At 37.3% G+C, this 24,301-nt stretch overlaps 5 protein-coding genes across 6 annotated transcripts in view; 1 reads left to right on the forward strand and 4 right to left on the reverse strand.

Annotated features, from left to right (window-relative positions):
* The window catches only part of LOC113501932 (solute carrier family 12 member 6), a 390,722-nt gene that overhangs the window by 277,608 nt on the left and 88,813 nt on the right, over nucleotides 1-24,301 (forward strand). The gene's annotated exons all lie outside the window — the stretch shown is intronic.
* On the reverse strand, nucleotides 89-22,634 carry LOC113501950 (trypsin, alkaline A-like). Of its 2 annotated transcripts, none has more exons than XM_026883283.1 (4): nucleotides 22,579-22,634; nucleotides 11,171-11,233; nucleotides 734-989; nucleotides 89-432 (listed from the first exon to the last, which is right to left on the reverse strand). In XM_026883283.1, the coding sequence occupies exons 1-4, from the start codon at nucleotides 22,620-22,622 to the stop codon at nucleotides 136-138; spliced, it is 660 nt and encodes a 219-aa protein (XP_026739084.1). In that variant the 5' UTR covers nucleotides 22,623-22,634; the 3' UTR covers nucleotides 89-135. The 2 variants fall into 2 exon arrangements, with proteins under 2 accessions (XP_026739084.1, XP_026739083.1); XM_026883282.1 differs by lacking the exons at nucleotides 11,171-11,233; nucleotides 22,579-22,634 and adding exons at nucleotides 1,114-1,282; nucleotides 2,259-2,364.
* Nucleotides 6,276-6,941, reverse strand: LOC113501972 (trypsin, alkaline A-like). Its single transcript, XM_026883305.1, has one exon. The coding sequence runs from the start codon at nucleotides 6,588-6,590 to the stop codon at nucleotides 6,276-6,278; it is 315 nt and encodes a 104-aa protein (XP_026739106.1). The 5' UTR covers nucleotides 6,591-6,941.
* LOC113501966 (trypsin CFT-1-like) lies at nucleotides 10,335-21,209 on the reverse strand. The gene is made up of 2 exons (XM_026883298.1): nucleotides 20,938-21,209; nucleotides 10,335-10,681 (listed from the first exon to the last, which is right to left on the reverse strand). Exons 1-2 carry the CDS (start codon nucleotides 21,157-21,159, stop codon nucleotides 10,385-10,387), a joined length of 519 nt encoding a protein of 172 aa, XP_026739099.1. The 5' UTR covers nucleotides 21,160-21,209; the 3' UTR covers nucleotides 10,335-10,384.
* Nucleotides 14,961-17,325, reverse strand: LOC113501953 (trypsin CFT-1-like). Its single transcript, XM_026883285.1, has 4 exons — nucleotides 17,220-17,325; nucleotides 16,017-16,185; nucleotides 15,637-15,892; nucleotides 14,961-15,304 (listed from the first exon to the last, which is right to left on the reverse strand). Exons 1-4 carry the CDS (start codon nucleotides 17,263-17,265, stop codon nucleotides 15,008-15,010), a joined length of 768 nt encoding a protein of 255 aa, XP_026739086.1. The 5' UTR covers nucleotides 17,266-17,325; the 3' UTR covers nucleotides 14,961-15,007.

Consider the following 24,301-nt stretch of genomic DNA (forward strand, 5'->3'; position numbering starts at 1 on the left):
AAAAAAAAATTCAGCAAATGAAGGCCAACGATTAAAAACAAAAGTTTGCTCATGAATATATTTTTATTTTACAAAAGTAAATACATAGTAAATTAAAACTGTTGTATTGTTTTTAATAAGTTAAGTTGTGATAGCTTAAGAGTTGTTCTGGATCCAAGAAGCAAAGCGAGATACACGAGCGTTAACACCGGGGAAACGAGCGAGAGCGCAGGATTCACCCCAGGAGCAAACACCAACAACGACACGGTTGTGGAAGAGAGGACCACCGGAGTCTCCCTGGCACTGGTCGCGACCGCCGACATCGAGCCAGCCGGAACACAACATGTTAGCGGTGATGGACCTGCCAATACTCTGGTAGCGCTGGTTGCAAATGTTCTGGTTCACAGTCCAGATCTGCACGTGACGAAGCTGCTCAGAGCTTGATCCATCCGCCTATGAAAAACAAAACATTTTAAACGTTGTTAGTATCCATCAATAAAGTACGGTATTTTGATAGTAACTATGGTGAGAATGATTCACTATTAAATGATGTAATGGTCATGATTAAGGACTCCGGTAAATACGCGTGAGTAAACCGGCACATTATTTAATAATAAAGTACGGTATTTAATAAACTATTGATTGGACAGAGCCTTTGCTGGTGTTATGCTTATTACGTCAGTGAAATATAAAAAAAAGTAGTGATTTATCTAAGTAAAGTTTGTTATTTTAAGTAAATCAAAAAATTACTTACGGAAGTTCTTCCCCATCCGGTAGCCCAGACGACCTGATTGTCACCAAGGTTGTAGTTGGAGCCGGCGATGGAAGCAGCGCGCACGTTGTTGTTGAAGGAGAATGTGCCGGAAATGCGAATGATGGCAACGTCATTGTCCACAGTCCTCGAGTTGTAGCTCGGGTGGTTGATAATTTGCTGGGAGTTGTGAACAACACCGCCACCGTTGGCGTTTGTGGAGCCGACACGAACTCTCCATCTGCTTACTGGGTCACCACTGTAGCATAAAAAGTTAGTTAAGAGGTATTTTTCCGTTAACGGTGGAATATACCTATATATCATGACGGACGGGCAATAAATATCGAATTTGCAAAAAAACAACAACTTCATTACAAACTTACAAGGTGCAGTGAGCAGCAGTAAGGACGGCTCGGTTGTTAATGATGGTGCCTCCGCAGGACTGTCTGTGGCCAGAGCTGGTCCAAGAGAAGAGGAGTGAGGCCATCATAGGGTACTGGCCAATGTTGGTGACAGATCCCCCAATAATCCTTTGGGATTCTTTGGGGGCGGCTGAAATTAAGAATAAAGGATAGGATTGTACATTTTCTGTTTCATCAACATAATATTTTTTAATAAACAAATGCAAATCCTTTAAATCCTTACAGGGCTTAACCTGAACCTTACTCAACCAACTAAGCTACCCGAGAATCTATATCTTTTCAGTATCGTGTCACATCATGTGGTGGTATTACTATTACCTATAATCTAGGTAATAGTAATACCACCACAGCATTAATTCCTTATTTTCTGAATATTACGTAATAGTCTATTTATTTTCCTGTTATGGATGAGTGGAAAAAGTGACAAAACTATTAGTTGTTTACTCGTCGTCTGAAAAATGCTCTCTTATATTGACTAATATGGAAATAAATAAGCAATTGTTTTAATTGAGCATTGGTTAATGTAACCCATTGGTCGCCATACACAGTGCGCGACGTGTTGCAGGTTCATACCTCGCTAAGGACAAGTGTTTGTGTAATCCACGAATACTTGTTCTGGGTCTGTGTGTCTTAGTGCATGTAACTTAAATGTGAACCCCAATCCAAACGATTTAAACGCGATTAAAAAAACCATTATTGTGACGTCCTGTTACGGACGAAGGGATATACTAATTATTTTAAGTTATAGACGGTTTCTGCATTAATCATTTACTGTTTGTTCTTCTACCAACAGAACAAAACAAACACTACCATCACAGTAAAATCCCAGAATAAGAAATGTGTCTATAGCGGGGTTCGGGGCTATAGATGGACCGGCAGCATATTGAGCCCAGAGACCCCGATACCCATTAGTATCTGGACTGTCATATCTTTTTATATTTTTGACATATAGTGAACACTGTCAACTTGAATGGGCAAATCTCGTGACCCCAAGATGTCATCCCAACGAGCATAATCGACATTAGACTATGCCAAGTGGCCTTTTCCGTGACTTAATACATATTTTAAAAATGACAATTTTAATGTAATTATTAAAAAGTACATACCTGCCACAGCCGCTAGGCAAAGAGCCAACAGTGCAATCACACGCATTTTCAGTCACCTTACTTCTCACTGACAAGTGTAATGACTATTAGTTAAGGATGTCTTTTTATACTCAGTATTATCAATCAATTCATAAATAGATAATTATTTTGTGATGGTAATGGAAAACCCCATCAATCAAAAGATTATCGTTATCTCTTATTATAAATTATTTTATTTCATCCCAAAGAAGTCACAATTTGCAGTATTCTGAATTACGTTTTACAAGAAAGTGCATCACAAAGGAGATTTAACCTAACAGAATCATAAAACCTTGTTTATTTGTTTGAACGCACTAATCTCAATAACTGTTGGACTGATTTCCATATTTATTTTGTTATTAGAAAGCCCGTTTATTGAAGAAGGCCATTGCTACACACCATCAGGCTATCATCAATAGGAAAAGAGCAGCAATAATAATTGTTATAAGACTGGGAGACACCCTGTTGTCTAACTTCAAGGCGTACAAAGTCGACTTACTACAACGCTTAGAGAATATTTTATTTAAAAAAAAATCTTTTTGTCGATGTTTTTCTTTTAATCTGTCAAACGATATTAAAATAATTTTACAAAGTTACTCTTTATATCGTTTGAACCTTCAGATTTAATGCATAGTACAGTTTTCACATAACCCCACAGCAAAATAAATAATGATTGTTATGTATACCCACTTGAAGTCTATTTACACTAAATATTCTTTCGAGTATTTTTTATTACACTTTTAAAACTTTTATCCTTGAACTATTAATATAATGTTAAATCTGTCCAGTACCATCTAAGACAGATATTAAAGTACATTTTTAACAAGTGTCCTGTTCCGAGATAACGTTAAGTTTTTTGTAATCTTCGTTTACTGTCTACTGAAGAAGACTTCAATCAGACTTTCTTCATATAATTGCTTCGTGCTTGCATTTTTAAAATTAAGCTTTGTAAAGACTACAACGCACAAAATTAGAAGCATGCGACAAAATTTCTTATTAGATATCCTATTTTAATTTCTTATCTTGAGGTGGAACTAATCTTTTGATCTAGTCCTTTCATAATTGTGAAAAACCCCGATAAGATATTAATTGATGACAACCATTATAAACTGTCAAAATGGACAGTAAGGCTTCACAAAACAGACAATGTAGACGTTTTAACATTAGGAGATCAAATGTAAATCAATTCAACAAGGATGTTATATTCTATTCTCTTAACTTTCACACACAGTTCATTTAATTGTGAAAATGCTGGCTAAGTGAGAGTACTGAGGGATTTGCGAGATGTTGTAAGGGACACATTATCACATGTGAGTCATCATCGGCCTAGCCTTTCCCAACTAAGTTGGGGTCGGCTACCAGTCTAACCGGTTTCGGCTAAGTACCAGTGTTTTACCAGGAGCGATTGCCTATTGTCCTCCTCAACCCAGTTACCTAGGCAACACGATACTCCTCCGTCAAAGATGTAGGAATAACAGCCGGGACCCACAATTTAACGTGCCTTCCGAAACACGGAGGAACTCGTTATGACAAAGATACGGACCAACAACCGCGTTAAGCATTGCTTAACCTGTGATCGATGCACTTATGCGGTTATAGCTTAGCCACGAGCTCCTCATATCTGAGTGTTAGAAGATAAAATTAATTTTGGAAAAAAATAAAAACCGACTTCAAGACTACACTAACAATATATACAATTGAACTAAAAAGTATAAAATAATATTTTAATTACAAGCCAAAGAACACTAAAGGAAAATCAACGAAATTATTGATACTTATGCATACTATTTACATTTTAAAATCAGTTATTTTTGAGGTCGGTGCCAAATGCGGGCAGACGCGTGAGGGCAGAAGACGCTGATGGTTGTGTTTTATGTTTGTATGTATTAGTTTATGTTTCTTTTTTGTGTTATTAATAGATAAATTATTTTATTGTCTTCTTTTCAATTATCGGTTGTTTTTCAATTATTTATGTAATTTCTTTTTGTGTCATTAATATATTGTTTTGGCTGGCACCGACTCCAAAAATAACTGATTTTAAAATGTAAATAGTATGCATAAGTATCAATAATTTCGTTGATTTTCCTTTAGTGTTCTTTGGCTTGTAATTAAAATATTATTTTATACTTTTTAGTTCAATTGTATATATTGTTAGTGTAGTCTTGAAGTCGGTTTTTATTTTTTTCCAAAATTAATTTTATTTTTCACTTTTTAGTGATTTTTAGTATGGGTAGGCCTACTAAACGCGCTGCCCAAATGAGTTCTTTGCCCCCGTGAAACTGCCCAGAATTCCCAGTGATATTTGTTCGAAAGCCTCCACCCAGTCTGTTACCATTTGAGAGTGATGTTAATTATGGAGGCCATTTTGAATAACCGAATATGTCATCAGAACAAACATCTAATTATGTTAATTTTAGTTTCAGAATTGCATTTTTTGTAAAACTTTGTAAGTGACCTTGAACATTTTTTTTTTTCGAAATAGTTTTTATAACCTTTGTAGTGAGTACAGGCATGATAATATGTTGTGTGATGGCGTAAACAATGCTTAGATATGCTATAGCAACAATTGCGGTTAATCTGCTGTTATTTATTGAAGAGTTCCCCCGATTTCTACAAGATCCCATCATCAGATATTGAAATGGTGATAATGGGACCACACGGGAAGCACAAGCTTTCCAATAAAAAAAGAATCATGAAAATCGGTTCACCCAATCGCAAGTTACGAGGTAACAAACATAAAAAAAAAAAAAAAATACAGTCGAATTGAGAACCTCCTCCTTTTTTTGAAGTCGGTTAAAAATAACCATTATTCGAAGTCGTACTAGCGTGATTCGAATTGAAACCAATTCATAAATTTTACCAGTTCTCAATCTTGTGTAAATTCATCTCAGAAGCATCTAAATTGCACGCAAAAGTGGACGACATTTAAAAACCAAAGAATCTTCAGAAAACAGGTGCAATTGGAAACCTTTATTGTTGGAGTAAATAAAAATCAAAAAGAGAAGAGAGTGCCTTGAGGGACACCTGCATTGGGGTGACGGAAATTGGGAATAAGTGTTCTGTTTCGGACCTACAATTCATTACTAAAATCATACTAAAAATAATATTTATTCTTCACAGTGGACTCTTAATTATACTGAGTAAAATGAGAAATGTGTTTGTCAAACACCAATCAAATAATTCCATATTTTTTCAACCACTCCATAGATTAAATTTGTAACACGACTGATTTTCATAGAATTATGTCAGTGTGTAAGCGCTATGGCCTATTTTATAAAAAAAATATTAAAAATCGAGTTTAACACAATTTCACATTTTTGCTTGAACGACGGGTAAAGTGCTGCGTCATAATGAAAGTGCTGATTTAAAAATGATTTGGTACACGTCAGTAAATTAAAGATAACCACAATAAATCTATAGATATGTATATAAAATTGGGGTGTTTATTACAAATTTTGAAATAACTGTTTTTAACTACATATTATATACGGTACCAAAATAACACCGAATACCAATTTTTGACAGTATTTCTGTCTGTCGATCGGCTTATTCTAGCTAATCTCTGAAACACAAAAACAAATTGTTTTCGGTATAGTCTCTTGGCAGGCAGCATCCTTAAAAAAATAGCCCTTAAAAGTAGCTTACGTTGTTCCTAAAGGGCACAATGTGCTGTAAACATGGCTCTAATATTCTTGTTTTGGGCCTTGAAAGTCAGTCCTCTGAGGGTTAAGTTGCCACAGAATGTGATTTCCTATCTCAATCAACTTTATATGAGCCCATGGCTTGCTATCCATATTATTTTATTCATAAAAAAAGCTTCCTCGCTAAATGAATTTTGTCATTTTGCCTAAATTGACGTCCTTTGTGCGCTAAACTAAAATTTTGCGTTTTTAATTTTATTAAAAAAAAACATTGTGTTTACAAATGGAAATGAAAAAAAAAACCTTTTACATTCAATCTTTATTAAATCGCCGTAGTAAGAAAAAAATGTTAATAAAATTAGGAGTTGTTCTGAATCCAAGAGGCATAGCGAGACACACGAACGTTAACACCGGGGAAACGAGCGAGAGCGCATTCTTCACCCCAGGAGCAAACACCAACAACGACACGGTTGTGGAAGAGAGGTCCGCCGGAGTCTCCCTGGCACTGGTCGCGACCGCCAACGTCGAGCCAGCCGGAGCACAACATGTTGGCGGTGATGGACTTGCGAATAGTTTGGTAGCGCTGGTGGCAAATGTTCTGGTTAACAGTCCAGATCTGCACGTGACGAAGCTGCTGAGAGCCTGATCCTGAAGCCTGTAAAGTATAAAACATGACAAATTATGATTCATTTAATAACGATTCACTTACGCTTATTTATCGGGACCATGTTACATCTGTTAATGTCGTCATTAAATTTTGAAATATTTATGTATGTGATGATTATAAAGTATAGTCCGGTCATTTTAGACAATTGAATTAAAGAAAATTCCGACAGAGCTAAATCTTCGTAGAGACCTTAGGTTTACCACAAGGAATAAAGTGTCAAAAGTCCCCATCAGTACCATGTGAGCTTAGGGACTTATTCGGGGCCCGAGGTCAAAATTTTAGGCTTTTTGGATTTTTCTCGAAAACGGTAAGTTTTATCGAAAAAGTAGATGTAAATAATATATACAATAACACATATACACACAAATAACTACCTATATATATAATAGACAGCTAATACATGCAATTAAATAACCGGGGAATACTATTACGTAAAATTATCTACATAAACATACATCTAATATATAAAATTCCCGTGTCACGATGTTAGTTACCGTACTCCTCCGAAGCGGTTCGACCGATTCTTATGAAATTTTGTATACATATTGGGTAGGACTGAGAATAGAACAACATCTATTTCTCATACCCCTAAGTGACAAGGGCTGCGCACACTAAAAAAAAATATTTCATTTTTTGGACGAATTTTTTTGTTTTTATTTTTTTATAATGTGGCATTAAAAAATACATACATCTAGAAAAAAAAATCAGCAATACAACGTTTGCTGGGTCAGCTAGTATATAATATATTAGACAAGGTGAGATTCTTGTGATGACGACTCTGCCAGTTTCATAAGAAACAATTTGCGAACCTTTAATTTGAACACATTGCGGTTAGTGGACGTCCTGATTTCGAGAGGAAGGGCATTCCACAGTAGAACGGATTGGATTATAAAGGAAGAGTGAACAGAGCTAGAGCTGTGAGAAGGACAGAGGAGAAGACGATTATTAGAAGACCGAAGGTCACGGCCATGGTTGTCGCATAAGTAACGAAAATAGGGCGTTAAGTAAGCACTTTGTAAACCTATCAAAACTTAACGCTTACTTTGCTTGCGCTAGGTATATTCTGAAGCTAAAGGCGGCGCGCGCGGTGCTTCCGCGTGCTTCCTAATTGGTGGAAGTAAAATCAACTTTTATTTAAAGTGGCAGCTCCTGCAAGGAGCGTCCCTGCCTGGGATCGCGGTAGTTTGCATTGCGTCCCCGTGGTCTCAGTTATAAGGGAAGGGTGAAGCACTCCGGTAGTTTTAGCCGGTAAGAGTCCGGCACACCCCTCCGCCTTTCCCAGGGCGGAGAAAGTCCATGAGGATTTCCCCGGAAAAAAAAGGAATATTCTGAAAAATGTTTCATGAGCTAAGTAGTCCGTGAAATTTGAATAATATATTTCCTCCTACACACTCTTGATACAAATCGTTTAAACAAAGATCGGACAAATACGACCAACCTTAACCTTATTAGATACCTGTCACCTATTATAATTATCTTTCGTGTATTCATAATTCGATAAAATTTATTGATGACATGATTATTACTTATCAAAACTTTCAGTAAGACAACAAAAAAGACGTTATAGTATCAAGTGATTTAAATTCATCCTTTTTTGTATCAATTTACTGAACAATAATTTGAGTTTACTAAAAGACACAACATTCAAACAGTCTGGTCTCATTCAAACAAAAATAATCTTAAAGCAGACGCACGAAAATAAATAAATCAACAATAAAGACATATAACCAGAAAACAAACAAGAACACTGCAATAATATTACATTGAAACTGTGCTATGAGGAATGTACGGAGTGTTCGAATTTCGATCAGTACGGCAAAATGTCCGCGCCGAATAAGAAGCAACTGAGGGTTATGCAAGGTGTTGAAAGGGAGGAGGGTAAAGGTGGTCGCTTGAGACTCACTATTGAACAAAACGAATCCATAAATTTCGCAAATGCTGAAGCTTTTTTAAGCGCTCCGCTGCAGTGACTATGTATATGGAATAGTAGTGTGCTGATTTAGGGCATGGGCCCGATGATTTTTTTTACAGGAGATGAAAACTTTTAGGTGTTTAAGAGAGGTAATAATTTAGTACGAATTACTGTATTAACATGACTACTATGCTTTTCTCATGAGTAGATAATTACTTTAAGACGTCCTGGTTTGAAAACTATTATAACAATTTCAAAAAAAACGGTTCTACATAATTAAGCACTTGCAAAAAAAAAGTCGTTGCCGTTCACGTATAGACACATCTTGAAATGGACATTTAGTTGTCATTTCTTCAATTATTATGATTACAGAGCGAGTTTGTCGCGATCGTTTTTAACTTATCATTTATAAACGCAGAAGCTGTATATAAATAGGGTTTAACTACAAAAAATAAAACTAAGTTATGACGCAGGTTAGCTGAATTACAGACAGTCTATGATGATCAGAAAGTTAAATCTGATTGCCTCACTTGTCTATACAGGGTGTCTCAAAAATCAAGACCAAGTCAAAAACTGGTGGTAATTCAGGACTTTTTTTACTATTATTATGCATCCAACATATAAAATATTAGATCGAAAAAACTGTTACTGCATGGTGATCTGTCAAGCAAGTGTGATATTATTCTGAAATCTAGAATAAATGCGCCCAACTTTAGCATTTCTGGCCCAATTAGCATAGTGCATTTATTTTTCTCTAGTACAGTCGGTCAAAGTTTACAGTTTGGCAAATTATTTAGAAATTAATTTTCGGATGAAACTAACATTCTATTTAACACTGGGGTAGTGTCATTATTGCGGGGTCTCAGTTTTTTATCACTTTTCTTGCAAATGTTTCTATCTGTGCTGCCAGCAGTTTTAAACTTGATGATGTTTTCTGGGACACTTTAGTATTTCATTTATCGTTAATATACCATATTTACATCAATCAAAGCTGTGAAGACTGTTCATCATCTCCGTACAGATGGAAGATGGAAAGAAAAAACCATCGTGAAAGAGTAATCAAAATATAAAAAAGCTACTTCAATTCATTCACAACAAACGGCATTGTGATTGATAACTTGGTAAAGTCACAGTAAAGTACTGTAAATTGCACGTAATAAACTAATTTAAAGTGGAAAAACAGTAAGCTGCATTCTCAACAATTTTGAAGTAAACGTTTTATACATTTAATTTTGATCAGAAGAAGGTGATTCGTACATACGTAGCTTTCCAGTCATAAGCATCGACAAACTGCTCTTTCATTCTTTGATTTCATAATTTCTTTTTTTACCATGGTTTTCTATTCTAGTAGGTATGTAGGTAGTAGGCAACCTCTTAAATTCAATTTGTCGCTTTTACTTAAAACCTTTTAGAAATAAGACAAGGATTCCATTCAATTCTTGTAGCAAATCATAATTCAGCAACACCTGAAATTGATGAGTTACCTTAAAGATTGGTTCTAGCCTCCTTGCTATATTACCTAAATAGTTTTCATGGCCTGCTAGGCTCTAGCGGATTTTTGATTACGGCTGTATATCGTAGCTGTGGGTGTGGCATTGCTCTGTAAAAGATTTTACAATTTCTTTCATACCGTTAAAACTATTTTGTGGCCGCGTCGGCATCGGCATCGGCACGACGCGCATCGTAACGAGATTCCTTTCCTTGATAATCGTGCAATGTTGGACCTGATGCCGTTTGAAGACTTATATAGAGAAAAATAAATAAATAGTAAAGTAGTTTAAAATAGTAAACAAAGTTAGGTCTGGCTTCTATAGGAATTTAGTGTATTAAAATACTGATTTGATAAAAGTTCATTTTATTTCAAGTTTTACAGAAACATTGTCAATAATTAAGAGTTGCTATGGATCCAAGAAGTAAAACGAGAAACGCGGGCATTAACACTGGGGAAACGAGCAAGAGCACATGATTCTCCCCAGGAGCAAACACCGACAATAACACGGTTATGGAAGAGAGGACCACCGGAGTCTCCATAGCACTGGTCGTGACCGCCGACGTCGAGCCATCCGGAGCACAGCATGTTTGCGGTGATGGATTTGCCAATACTTCGGTAGTGTTGGTTGTAAGTGTTCTTGTTCACAGTCCAGACCTGCACGTGACGAAGGTTCTCAGAGCCTGATCCACTAACCTAAAAATTGAAAACTCCATAAATAATACAATTCTTCCATTAGTTTCCTAAGTGACCATTAAAGAAAACGGTACGACTTTGGTCTTAAATTATGATTACTAATTTTCATAAAAAAACAGCCTTACAGAAGTTCTCCCCCATCCGGTAGCCCAAACGACTTGGTTGTTTCCAAGGTTGTTGTTGGAGTCAGTGATAGAAGTAGCGCGCACGTTGTTGTTGAAGGAGAATGTTCCAGAGATGCGAATGATAGCGATGTCATTGTCCACAGTCCTCGAGTTGTAGCTTGGGTGGTTGATTATTTGATGAGAGTTATGAACAACTCCACCACTGTTAGCGTTTGTAGAGCCAACACGAACTCTCCATCTGCTTAGTGGGTCACCACTGTAGTATATAACGTTTATTAAGACATTTTTTTACCATCGAAAAATGTATTGAACAGCGGTTCATTAACCTTCCCAAGCTTCAAAAACGAATTTAATAAAAACTCACATGGTGCAGTGAGCGGCAGTAAGGACGGCTCGGTTGTTAAGGATGGAGCCCCCGCAGGAGTGCCTGTGACCAGAGTTGGTAGAAGAGAACAGAAGTGCGGCCATCATGGGTTACTGGCTAATGTCGGTGACAGACCCTCCAATAATCCTTTGGAATTCTTTGGGAGCGGCTGAAAGTGTAGTACAAAACGTATAGGATAACTGAAGACTCACTCTGCTTACATCCTTTTTAGGTTGGAATACCTGGTGTAGATCGATGATTTTTAAGGACTCCTTTTATTGATTTCATGTAAATGATAAAGGCAACAGTTAAATTTTTTAAAATAGTGATTAAACTTTTGTTGATCCAACAACCAACTTATTTATGAGTGGGTACAGAGCTGCCACAGCCGCTAAGCAGAGAGCCAACAGAGCAATCACGCGCATTTTCTGTCACTTACTTTACCTCCCACTTGCAAGTGTAATGTTAGTAATTCGGAGATTTCTTTTATATGCAGTTTTATCTAGCGTAAAATAAGGTCAATTGTCTGACAGGATACCATCAATCAAAAACAACAATAATCTGGGTTTATCAAATGCCATGCCATAATTTTTACTTTTTCTCTTGTTAAAAATTCGCGGCCTCGGTTGAACTATAATTGTAATATAATAGATTTAATTGTTGATACCCTTTCATTATTATTTATAGGTTGTCACACGCTCCACAAGTTGTCAGACTTACTAAGTGATTGCGAATAAACGTTATTTACGTATATTTGATATCTGAATCTTATTGCAACAATCTAAGACACAAATGAATAAGAACTGGAACTGGGCAGTTCAAGTAAAAGCACGGTGACTGGAATAATGAGTAAAAATTATAACACATGTTTAGTACATTAAAACAATTTTATTATATACCACATAAATATATATTTCGTTGCAGTTTTAAAAATTAGAATAATAACCACGATTTACTCACGCTCACGCATATTTATCGGGTTACCCGATAAATACGTATAATGTTTATAAATATTAAAGTACAAAATACGACTGCTCAAGATTTTCCAAAGTCTATGCGTTTGTTTGTATCCAACTTGTATAGCGAGAAATACGAGTGTTAACCCCAGGATACATGGAGTTGACACAGCCGTAGCCCCACGAGCTGAGCCCTACTAAAACGCCGTTGTGGTACAGCGGGCCACCTTCGTCTCCCTGGCAGTAGCCGCTAACACCGTATGGCCAACCAGAGCACAGCATGTTGCCGGTGACGTTATTTCCTACGGCAGCGTAGCGGGCAGCACAATTACTTTGGTTGATAATCCACATCTGCACATGTCGAAGCTGCTCGGACGGAGAGGATCCAACCTGGAAAAAAAGAAATTGTACCTAAAGTCTTCGAAAATAAAACACGATATCGCTTTTTTTGCATAGCAAATCGTGCTAATACTGAAAAATTCAAGTAGAAAATAAATATTTTTTCATTTCAATTCGAAGTGTTTCATAAAAAAGGAAATATCTTGTTTTCAAAAATGGTAAATGTCTTGGTTGAAATTTAGATACTTTAAATAGTTTAATGTACTATAATAGTACTTACGGAAGCTCTTCCCCATCCAACAGACCAGACAACCTGATTATCGGCAAGTTGATAGTTACTACCAGCAATGGACGCGGGCCGAATGACGTTATTGAAGGCAATAAGACCATTGGTACGCAAAATCGCTATATCATTGTCCAGAGAGCGGAGGCTGAAGTTCGGGTAACTGATTATAGTACCGAAAGTGTAAACGGAGCCGCCAGTATTGGCCCAATTGGAGCCAACTCTAACACGCTATTTATAAGCCGCATCAGCGCTAAGAAACAAAAAAAAATAGATGTCACTTAAGCTTCAGAAAAATAATACAATTAATGTCCTTAAAAGGTTAAACTAAGCACTTTTTTAGCATGCCTTAATATTTCGTAGTTAATGATCGAGAATTTTGATTGGGTACTATCCCGCAGTATTAAAATATTCAAATTAAAAAACACTTAAAATGACCAAGAAGCGCAGTTTCCTAAATATCAAAACCATTTATCAATAACTAGCTGTTTACCCGCGACTTCGTCCGCGTGGTTAGAAGATAAAAGTTATAATTTATACCTGCCTTCTATCTATCTTGTGGGATTCAGTCAGCGTTTGCAATGTAAGCGCAAAAAATGTGTTTTTTTACGACCTCACATTAGACACCTCAAAAATTGTAGCCTATGTGTTATTCTGATGTATAAGCTATATTGTGGTAAAATTTCATTCAAATCCATTCAGTAGTTTTTACGTGAAAGAGTAACAAACATCCATACTTACAAACTTTCGCCTTTATAATAGTAGTAGGATAATAATATAATTGTTTACTTACTACACGCAGTAAGCAGCTGTTAAAATAGACCTGGTAGTCAAAACAGAGCCTACACACGCTTGTTTATAGTTGGTAGCACTGGGTGAGTACAGTAGGGACGCGATGCTTGGATATTGGCTAAAGACTGCCACTGATCCTCCTTCGATAGCAGATCGTTGTTTATTACTGGATGTAACAAAACGTTTTTTTAATACCTAATTAATTTAAGTTTGTCTGATGAAGTTTTTCTTTGGGAGAAGATGGGGAACAGGGGTGTACCCGCGGAAATATGTGGAATATTTCAATATTGGTATAACAACCAAACCAATCAAGTGAAATGGGACGGTACACTCTCTGAACCATATAGGTTGAATTGCGGGGTGAGACAGGGTGGTTTGACGTCTCCCAGGCTTTTCAACCTATATGTAGATAACCTTATAGCCACACTCAGTAGCATGCGTGTCGGATGCAGCGTTGGTGGAGTTAGTATTAACAACATCAGCTATGCAGATGACATGGTGCTGCTGGGTCCATCGGCTGGGGCAATCAGAGAGCTGCTTACTACTTGTGAAGCTTACGCTGCCACTCATGGATTAATATATAATGTAAAGAAATGTGAATACATGGTCTTTAAGGTCGCCGGCAAACACCGTGAGAATGATCCCGAATTACGTATGAACGGAGAAGTAATAAATAGAGTGACCACTTTTAAATATCTAGGTCACTTTCTTGCAGACGATCTTAAGGACGATGTGGACATTGAGAGGGAGCGTAGGGCTCTAGCGGTCCGGTGTAATATGTTGGCCCGTAGATTCACTCGGTGTACGGATCTTGTAAAAATTACACTATTCAAGGCGTATTGCCAGAGTCTGTACACGGGCAGTCTATGGACTAACTACACTAAAAGATCGCTAGATGTCCTGCGCGTCCAATATAATAATGGTTTCAGGATGTTGTTGGGATTGCCTCGTTACTGCAGTGCATCTGAGATGTTTGCGCAAGCTAGTACAGACGGGTTTCATGCATTACTGCGCAAAAAAACAGCTTCTCTGTTAAGAAGAGTGAGAGACAGTCCACACAGCATTCTGAAAACTGTAGCGGAGAACTTCAGCTCTCCGATTATAAAACATTTTGTGCAGAGAGTGATCGGTACTAACACTAGATAATAATTTATTTCATGTATTTACTAACACTATATGGATTCCTTTTTCTGAAATAAAAGTATTATTATTATTATTATTATTATTTTCTACTGACGCAATATCAACTAATCACAAAAACCAAGATTAATAGGTACTGTAATGATTAAGATAAGAAGTTTAGCAACGATTGTTACTTTCATGAAACTTCAGAAAAAAAAATTCAGGAAATGAAGGCCAACGATTAAAAACAAAAGTTTGCTCATGAATATATTTTTATTTTACAAAAGTAAATAAATAGTAAATCAAAACTGTTGTATTGTTTTTAATAAGTTAAGTTCTGATAGCTTAAGAGTTGTTCTGGATCCAAGAAGCATAGCGAGATACACGAGCGTTAACACCGGGGAAACGAGCGAGAGCGCAGGATTCACCCCAGGAGCAAACACCAACAACGACACGGTTGTGGAAGAGAGGACCACCGGAGTCTCCCTGGCACTGGTCGCGACCGCCGACATCGAGCCAGCCGGAGCACAACATGTTAGCGGTGATGGATCTGCCAATACTCTGGTAGCGCTGGTTGCAAGTGTTCTGGTTCACAGTCCAGATCTGCACGTGACGAAGCTGCTCAGAGCTTGATCCACCCACCTGTTAAATACAAAACATTTTAAACGTTGTTAGTATCCATCAATAAAGTACGGTATTTTGATAATAACTATGGTGAGAATGATTCATTATTAAATGATGTAATGGTCACGATTAAGGACTCCGGTTGGGTCCGAAACTACTCGGGCTACCCCGATAAATACGCGTGAGTAAACCGGTACATCATTTAATAATAAAGTACGGTATTTAATAAACTATTGATTGGACAGAGCCTTTGCTGGTGTTATGCTTATTACGTCAGTGAAATATATAAAAAAAGTAGTGATTTATCTATGTACAGTTTGTTATTTTAAGTAAATCAAAAAATTACTTACGGAAGTTCTTCCCCATCCGGTAGCCCAGACGACCTGATTGTCACCAAGGTTGTAGTTGGAGCCGGCGATGGAAGCAGCGCGCACGTTGTTGTTGAAGGAGAATGTGCCGGAAATGCGAATGATGGCAACGTCATTGTCGTAGGTCCTTGAGTTGTAGCTGGGGTGGTTGATGATTTGCTGGGAGTTGTGAACAACACCGCCACCGTTGGCGTTTGTGGAGCCGACACGAACTCTCCATCTGCTTACTGGGTCACCACTGTAGCATAAAAAGTTAGTTAAGAGTTATTTTTTCGTTAACGGTGGAATATACCTATATATCATGACGAACGGGCAATAAATATCGAATTTGCACAAAAACAACAACTTCATTACAAACTTACATGGTGCAGTGAGCAGCAGTAAGGACGGCTCGGTTGTTAATGATGGTGCCTCCGCAGGACTGTCTGTGGCCAGAGTTGGTCCAAGAGAAGAGGAGTGAGGCCATCATAGGGTACTGGCCAATGTTGGTGACAGATCCCCCAATAATCCTTTGGGATTCTTTGGGGGCGGCTGAAATTAAGAATAAAGGATGGGATTGTACATTTTTTTTATCAACATAATATTTTTTAAGATACAAATGCAATAATTTTAAATCCTTACAGGGCTTAACCTGAACCTTACTCAACCAACTAAACTACCCGAGAATCTATATCTTTTCAGTATCGTGTCACATCATGTGGTGGTATTACTTTTACCTATAATCAGCATTAATTCCTTATTTTCTGAATATTACGTAATAGTCTATTTATTTTCCTGTTATGGATGAGTGGAAAAAGTGACAAAACTATTAGTTGTTTACTCGTCGTCTGAAAAATGCTCTCTTATATTGACTAATATGGAAATAAATAAGCAATTGTTTTAATTGAGCATTGGTTAATGTAACCCATTGGTCGCCATACACAGTGCGCGACGTGTTGCAGGTTCATACCTCGCTAAGGACAAGTGTTTGTGTAATCCACGAATACTTGTTCTGGGTCTGTGTGTCTTAGTGCATGTAACTTAAATGTGAACCCCAATCCAAACGATTTAAACGCGATTTAAAAAACCATTATTGTGACGTCCTGTTACGGACGAAGGGATATACTAATTATTTTAAGTTATAGACGGTTTCTACATTAATCATTTACTGTTTGTTCTTCTACCAACAGAACAAAACAAACACTACCATCACAGTAAAATCCCAGAATAAGAAATGTGTCTATAGCGGGGTTCGGGGCTATAGATGGACCGGCAGCATATTGAGCCCAGGGACCCCGATACCCATTAGTATCTGGACTGTCATACCTTTTGCGAAATCGTATTTCTCTCGAAAACAGGGATTGCAAGCATTAGTGGATCTAATATAGCGTTCTTTCCCAGGTTTCGTATATGAAACACCACACATATATAGTGAACACTGTCAACTTGAATGGGCAAAACTCGTGACCCCAAGATGTCATCCCAACGAGCTTAATCGACATTAGACTATGCCAAATAGCCTTTTCAGTGACTTAATACATATTTTAAAAATGTCAATTTTATTGTAATTATTAAAAAGTACATACCTGCCACAGCCGCTAGGCAAAGAGCCAACAGTGCAATCACACGCATTTTCAGTCACCTTACTTCTCACTGACAAGTGTAATGACTATTAGTTAAGGATGTCTTTTTATACTCAGTATTATCAATCAATTCATAAATAGATAATTATTTTGTGATGGTAATGGTAAATCCATCAATCAAAAGATTATCGTTATCTCTTATTTACAAAATGCAATGTCCAAATATTTATAATTCTTTTCCATGAAACAATTTTTTTTTTCAGTACTGCAATTACCTACCACATTGGAATAATAATAAATATATAAATTACTTTATTTCATCCCAAGGAAGTCACAATTTGCAGTATTCTGAATTACGTTTTACAAGAAAGTGCATCACAAAGGAGATTTAACCTAGCAGAAACATAAAACCTTGTTTATTTGTTTAAACGCACTAATCTCAATAACTGTTGGACTGATTTCTAAATTTATTTTGCTATCAGAAAGCCCGTTAATTGAAGAAGGCCATTGCTACACACCATCAGGCTATCATCAATAGGAACAGAGCAGCAATAACAATTGTTATAAGACTGGGAGACATCCTGTTGTCTAACTTCAAGGCGTACAAAGTCGACTTACTACAACGCTTAGAGAATATTTTATTTAAAAAAAAATCTTTTTGTCGATGTTTTTCTTTCAATCTGTCAAACGATATTAAAATAATTATACAAAGTTACTCTTTATGTCGTTTGAACCTTCAGATTTAATGCATAGTACAGTTTTCACATAACCCCACAGCAAAATAAATAATGATTGTTATGTATACCCACTTGAAGTCTATTTACACTAAATATTCTTTCGAGTATTTTTTATTACACGTTTAAAACTTTTATCCTTGAACTATTAATATAATGTTAAATCTGTCCAGTACATCTAAGACAGATATTAAAGTACATTTTTAATAAGTGTCCTGTTCCGAGGTAGCGTTAAGTTTTTTGTAATCTTCGTTTACTGTCTACTGAAGAAGACTTCAATCAGACTTTCTTCATATAATTGCTTCGTGCTTGCATTTTTTAAATTAAGCTTTGTAAAGACTACAACGCACAAAATTAGAAGCATGCGACAAAATTTCTTATTAGATATCCTTTTTTAATTTCTTATCTTAAGGTGGAACTAATCTTTTGATCTAGTCCATTCATAATTGTGAAAAATCCAGATAAGATATTAATTGATGACAACGATTTATCAACTGTCAAAATGGACAGTAAGGCTTCACAAAACAGACAATGAAGACGTTTTAACATTAGGAGATCAAATGTAAATTAATTTAACAAGGATGTTCTATTCTATTCTTTTAACTTTCACACACAGTTCATTGAATTGAGAAAATGCTGGCTAAGACAGAGTGGTACTGAGGGATTTGCGAGATGTTGTAAGGGACACATTATCACATCTGAGTCATCATCGGCCTAGCCTTTCCCAACTAAGTTGGGGTCGGCTACCAGTCTAACCGGTTTCAGCTAAGTACCAGTGTTTTACCAGGAGCGACTGCCTATCTCTCCTCCTCAACCCAGTTACCTAGGCAACACGATACTCCTCCGTCAAAGATGTAGGAATAACAGCCGGGACCCACAATTTAACGTGCCTTCCGAAACACGGAGGAACTTGTGATCGATTCACTTATGCGTTTATAGCTTAGCCACGAGCTCCTCATATCTGAGTGTTAGAAGAAAATAACCATTATTCGAAGTCGTACTAGCGTGATTCGAATTGAAACGAATTCATAAATTTTACCAGTTCTCAAATTTGTGTAAATTCATCTCAGAAGCATCTAAATTGCACGCGAAAGTGGACGAATCAGCATTTTGACAAAAAATTAAACCGACATTTGAAAATCGAAGAATCTTCAGAAAACAGGTGCAATTTGAAACCTTTATTGTTGGAGTAAATAAAATCGAAAAGAGAAGAGAGTGCCTTGAGGGACACCTGCATTGGGGTGACGGAAATTGGGAATAAGTGTTCTGTTTCGGACCTATAATTTATATCATTACTAAAAATAATATTTATTCTTCACAGTGGACTCTTATTTATACTGAGTAAAATGAGAAAATGTGTTTGTCAATCACCAATCAAATAATTCCATATTTTTTCAACCACTCCATAGATTAAATTTGTAACACGACTGATTTTCATAGAATTATGTCAGTGTGTAAGCCTATGGCCTTTTTTATAAAAAAAAAAAATCGAGTTTAACACAATTTCACATTTTTGCTTGAACGACTGGTAAAGCGCTGCGTCATAATGAAAGTTCTGTTTTAAAAATGATTTCGCTTACGTCAGTAAATTAAAGATAACCACAATAAATCTATAGATATGTATATAAAATTGGGGTGTCTATTAGTAATTTTGAAATAACTGTTTTTAACTACATACCTACATATTATATACGGTACCAGAATAATACAAAACCGAATACCAAAATAACACTTAAAAGTTTTGACATTCTGTCTGTCGATCGGCTTATTCTAGCTAATCTCTGAAACACAAAAAAAAATGTTTTCGGTATTGTCTCTTGGCACGCAGCATCCTTAAAAAAATAACCCTTAAAAGTAGCTTACGTTGTTCCTAAAGGGCACGTTAAATTTTAATACATTCTAACCTTTTTTTTATTAACCTATTAAAATGCAAGCAAAAGTACGTTTAATATTATTTTTACATTGTTTCTCCTACCATTAATCACACCGTACAGTTCCTAACACCAATATGAAATTCTCGTTTCACCTCTCAAATCTCCAAATATTGGGTAGGTCTGAGAATATGATGATATCTATTTTTTTTCATACCCCTATTTCCCTAAAACTTGTTTGTATGGCAAAACAACCTTTGCTGGGATAGTTAGTAATATATAAAGAACTTGATTCTTAAACGTCTTAAACGCTAATTTGGTTTACATGATACTAGCTCCGGTGCTACTGCCAATAAATTTATTTATGGGAATGACAAAAAATGATAGACAAATTTGCAATACTTTATTTAAAAATTAGGCTTGCCAAATTTTTCTGAATGTTCCGTAAACAATAATATTCGCTAATATTCTTGAAAGTCAGTCCTCTGAGGGTTAAGTTACCACAGAATGTGATTTCCTATCTCAATCAACCTTATATGAGCCCATGGCTTGCTATCCATATTATACTATTCCTAAAAAAAGCTTCCTCGCTAAATGAATTTTGTCATTTTGCCTAAATTGACGTTCTTTGTGCGCTACACTAAAATTTTGCGTTTTTAATTATATTAAAAAAACATTGTGTTTACAAATGGAAATGAAAAAAAAAAGTGTTAGTAAAATTATGAGTTGTTCTGGATCCAAGAGGTATAGCGAGACTCACGAGCGTTAACACCGGGGAAACGAGCGAGAGCGCATTCTTCACCCCGGGAGCAAACACCGACAACGACACGGTTGTGGAGGAGAGGACCGCCGGAGTCTCCCTGGCACTGGTCGCGACCGCCATCGTCGAGCCAGCCGGAGCACAACATGTTGGCGGTGATGGACCTGCTAATACTTTGGTAGCGTTGGTTGCAAGTGTTCTGGTTCAAAGTCCAGACCTGCACGTAACGAAGTTGCTCAGAGCCTGATGAGTAATAATACAATTCTTCCATTAGTTTCCTAAGTCACGATTTAAGAAAACGGTACGACTTTGGTCTTAAATTAAGATTACTAATTTTCATAAAAAAACAGCTTTACAGAAGTTCTCCCCCATCCGGTAGCCCAAACGACTTGGTTGTCTCCAAGGTTGTAGTTGGAGCCGGCGATAGCAGCAGCGCGTACGTTGTTGTTGTAGGAGAATGTTCCAGAGATGCGAATGATGGCGATGTCATTGTCCACAGTCCTCGAGTTGTAGATCGGGTGGTTGATAATTTGTTGAGAGTTATGAACAACTCCACCACTGTTAGCGTTTCCATCCATCTGCTTACTGGGTCACCACTGTAGTATATAACTTTTTTTTTTTCTCTAGCCCACTGTGTCCCACTGCTGGGCAAAGACCTCCCCCAAATCCTTCCACGACTCTCTATTCTGGGCCGCATGGAACCAGCTTGCGCGGTAAGCGTTCAGGTCGTCTCGCCACCGCTTCCTAGGTCGCCCACGACGACGCCGTCCATCCGTTGGCTCCCATAGTGTGGTGACTTTGGCCCAACGATTGCTTTCCATGCGGCTAACATGACCCGCCCAATCCCATTTTAGCCTGGCAGCCTTTTTGCCGACGTCTATAATCCCAGTTATAATCTATAATCCTATATATAAGTCTATAATCCCAGCACCAGCCACCAGAACAAGCCGGATTTCGCCCTCATTTTTGAACTACAGACCACCTTCAAACCCTAAACCAAATTATCGAAAGATTTTCAGAATTTAATAAACCTTTATATTTAGCCTTTTGTAGATTATACAAAGGCTTTCGATAGTCCAACTCATTCCAAAATTTTTACTGCACTAACCAATCAAAATTTAGATAAATCATATATAGACATTTTGAAAAATATTTATGCTAATAGTTCTGCTAGTTTAAAAATTAATACTCTTGGACCTTCTTTTAAAATTCAAAATGGTGTCAAACAGGGTGACCCTCTTTCCCCCAAATTATTTATTAGCACAATAGAGGAAGTATTCAAGTCACTGGCAGCCTTATGGAACACCAAAGGTATAGAAGTCGGCAATAAAAGGTTAACAAACCTTCGATTTGCCGACGACATAATACTCTTTGCCCCCACAGCTCTTGATCTACAAACAATGCTCCAAGAACTGAGCACGGCAAGCTCTGGGGTAGGCCTTTCAATGAGTCGGTCTAAGACTAAATTAATGACCAACACATTTAAACGTAGGGTAGAGGTAGACGGGCAGGAGATGCATTATGTCGATGAGTATATCTACCTGGGCCAGTTAGTCTCTTTCGAAAACAGGCAAGAGAAAGAAATCGATCGAAGAATCGAAAATGCCTGGAAAAGCTACTGGTCTATGAAGACGCTCATGAAGGGTGATCTGCCGATTTCCCTGAAGCGGAAGCTCATTGACATGTGTATCCTGCCCATCTTAACTTACGGTGCTCAGACCTGGTCGCTGACCGACTCGCAGAAATTCCGCCTTGGAGTTTGCCAAAGAGCTATGGAACGCAGCATTCTTGGTGTTAGGTTACAAGACCGAATTCCGAACACCACGCTGCGTTCCAAAACTGGGATTATATAACGTTTATTAAGACTATTTTTACCGTTGCCGTTCAGAATCGAAAAATGCATTAAACAGCGGTTCATCAGCCTTCCCAAGCTTAAAAAACGAATAATGGTTATGTTAATGGTTGGCTCGGCTCGGATGGAGCCCCCGCAGGACTGCCTGTGACCAGAGTTGGTAGAAGAGAACAGAAGTGCGGCCATCATGGGGTACTATCTAATGTCGGTGACAGACCCTCCAATAATCCTTTGGGATTCTTTGGGAGCGGCTGAAAGTGTAGTACAAAACGTATAGGATAACTGAAGACTCACTTTGCTTACATCCTTTTTAGGTTGGAATACCTGGTGTAGGTCAATTTTTGTTAAGGACTCCTTTTGTTGATTTCACGTACATGATAAAGGCAACAATTTAATTTTCTAAAATAGTAAAGAAACTTTTTTTGATCCATCAACCAACTTATTTATGAGTGGGTACAGACCTGCCACAGCCGCTAAGCAGAGAGCCAACAGAGCAATCACGCGCATTTTCTGTCACTTACTTTACCTCCCACAGCCGCTAAGCAGAGAGCCAACAGAGCAATCACGCGCATTTTCTGTCACTTACTTTACCTCCCACTTGCAAGTGTAATGTTAGTAATTCGGAGATTTCTTTTATATGCAGTTTTATCTAGCGTAAAATAAGGTTAATTGTCTGACAGGATACCATCAATCAAAAACAATAATAATCTGGGTTTATCAAATGCCATGCCATCATTTTTACTTCATCTCTTGTTAAAAATTCGCGGCCGCGGTTGAACTATAATTGTAATATAATAGATTTAATTGTTGATACCCTTTCATTATTATTTATAGGTTGTCACACGCTCCACAAGTTGTCAGACTTACTAAGTGATTGCGAATAAACGTTATTTACGTATATTTGATATCTGAATCTTATTGCAACAATCTAAGACACAAATGAATAAGAACTGGAACTGGGCAGTTCAAGTAAAAGCACGGTGACTGGAATAATGAGTAAAAATGATAACACATGTTTAGTACATTAAAACAATTTTATTATATACCACATAAATATATATTTCGTTGCAGTTTTAAAAATTAGAATAATAACCACGATTTACTCACGCTCACGCATATTTATCGGGTTACCCAATAAATACGTATAATGTTTATAAATATTAAAGTACAAAATACGACTGCTCAAGATTTTCCAAAGTCTATGCGTTTGTTTGTATCCAACTTGTATAGCGAGAAATACGAGTGTTAACCCCAGGATACATGGAGTTGACACAGCCGTAGCCCATCGAGCTGAGCCCTACTAAAACGCCGTTGTGGTACAGCGGGCCACCTTCGTCTCCCTGGCAATAGCCGCTAACACCGTATGGCCAACCAGAGCACAACATGTTGCCGGTGACATTATTTCCTACGGCAGCGTAGCGGGCGGCACAATTACTTTGGTCGATAATCCACATCTGCACATGCCGAAGCTGCTCAGACGGAGAGGATCCAACCTGGAAAAAAAGAAATTTTACCTGAACGATATCCCTTTTTTGCGTTGTAAATCGTGCTAATACTGGAAAATTCAAGTAGAAATAAATATTTTTTCATTTCAAATCGAAGTGTTTCATAAAAAAGGAAATATCTTGTTTTCAAAAATGGTAAATGTCTTGGTTGAAATTCAGATACTTTAAATAGAGATTGATAGTTATAAATGTACTATAATAGTACTTACGGAAGCTCTTCCCCATCCAACAGACCAGACAACCTGATTATCGGCAAGTTGATAGTTACCATCAGCAATGGACGCGGGCCGGATGACGTTATTGAAGGCAATAAGACCATTGGTACGCAAAATCGCAATATCATTGTCCAGAGAGCGGAGGCTG

The sequence above is a fragment of the Trichoplusia ni genome, chromosome 16 (assembly GCF_003590095.1).
Source record: "Trichoplusia ni isolate ovarian cell line Hi5 chromosome 16, tn1, whole genome shotgun sequence".
NCBI lineage: Eukaryota > Metazoa > Arthropoda > Insecta > Lepidoptera > Noctuidae > Trichoplusia > Trichoplusia ni.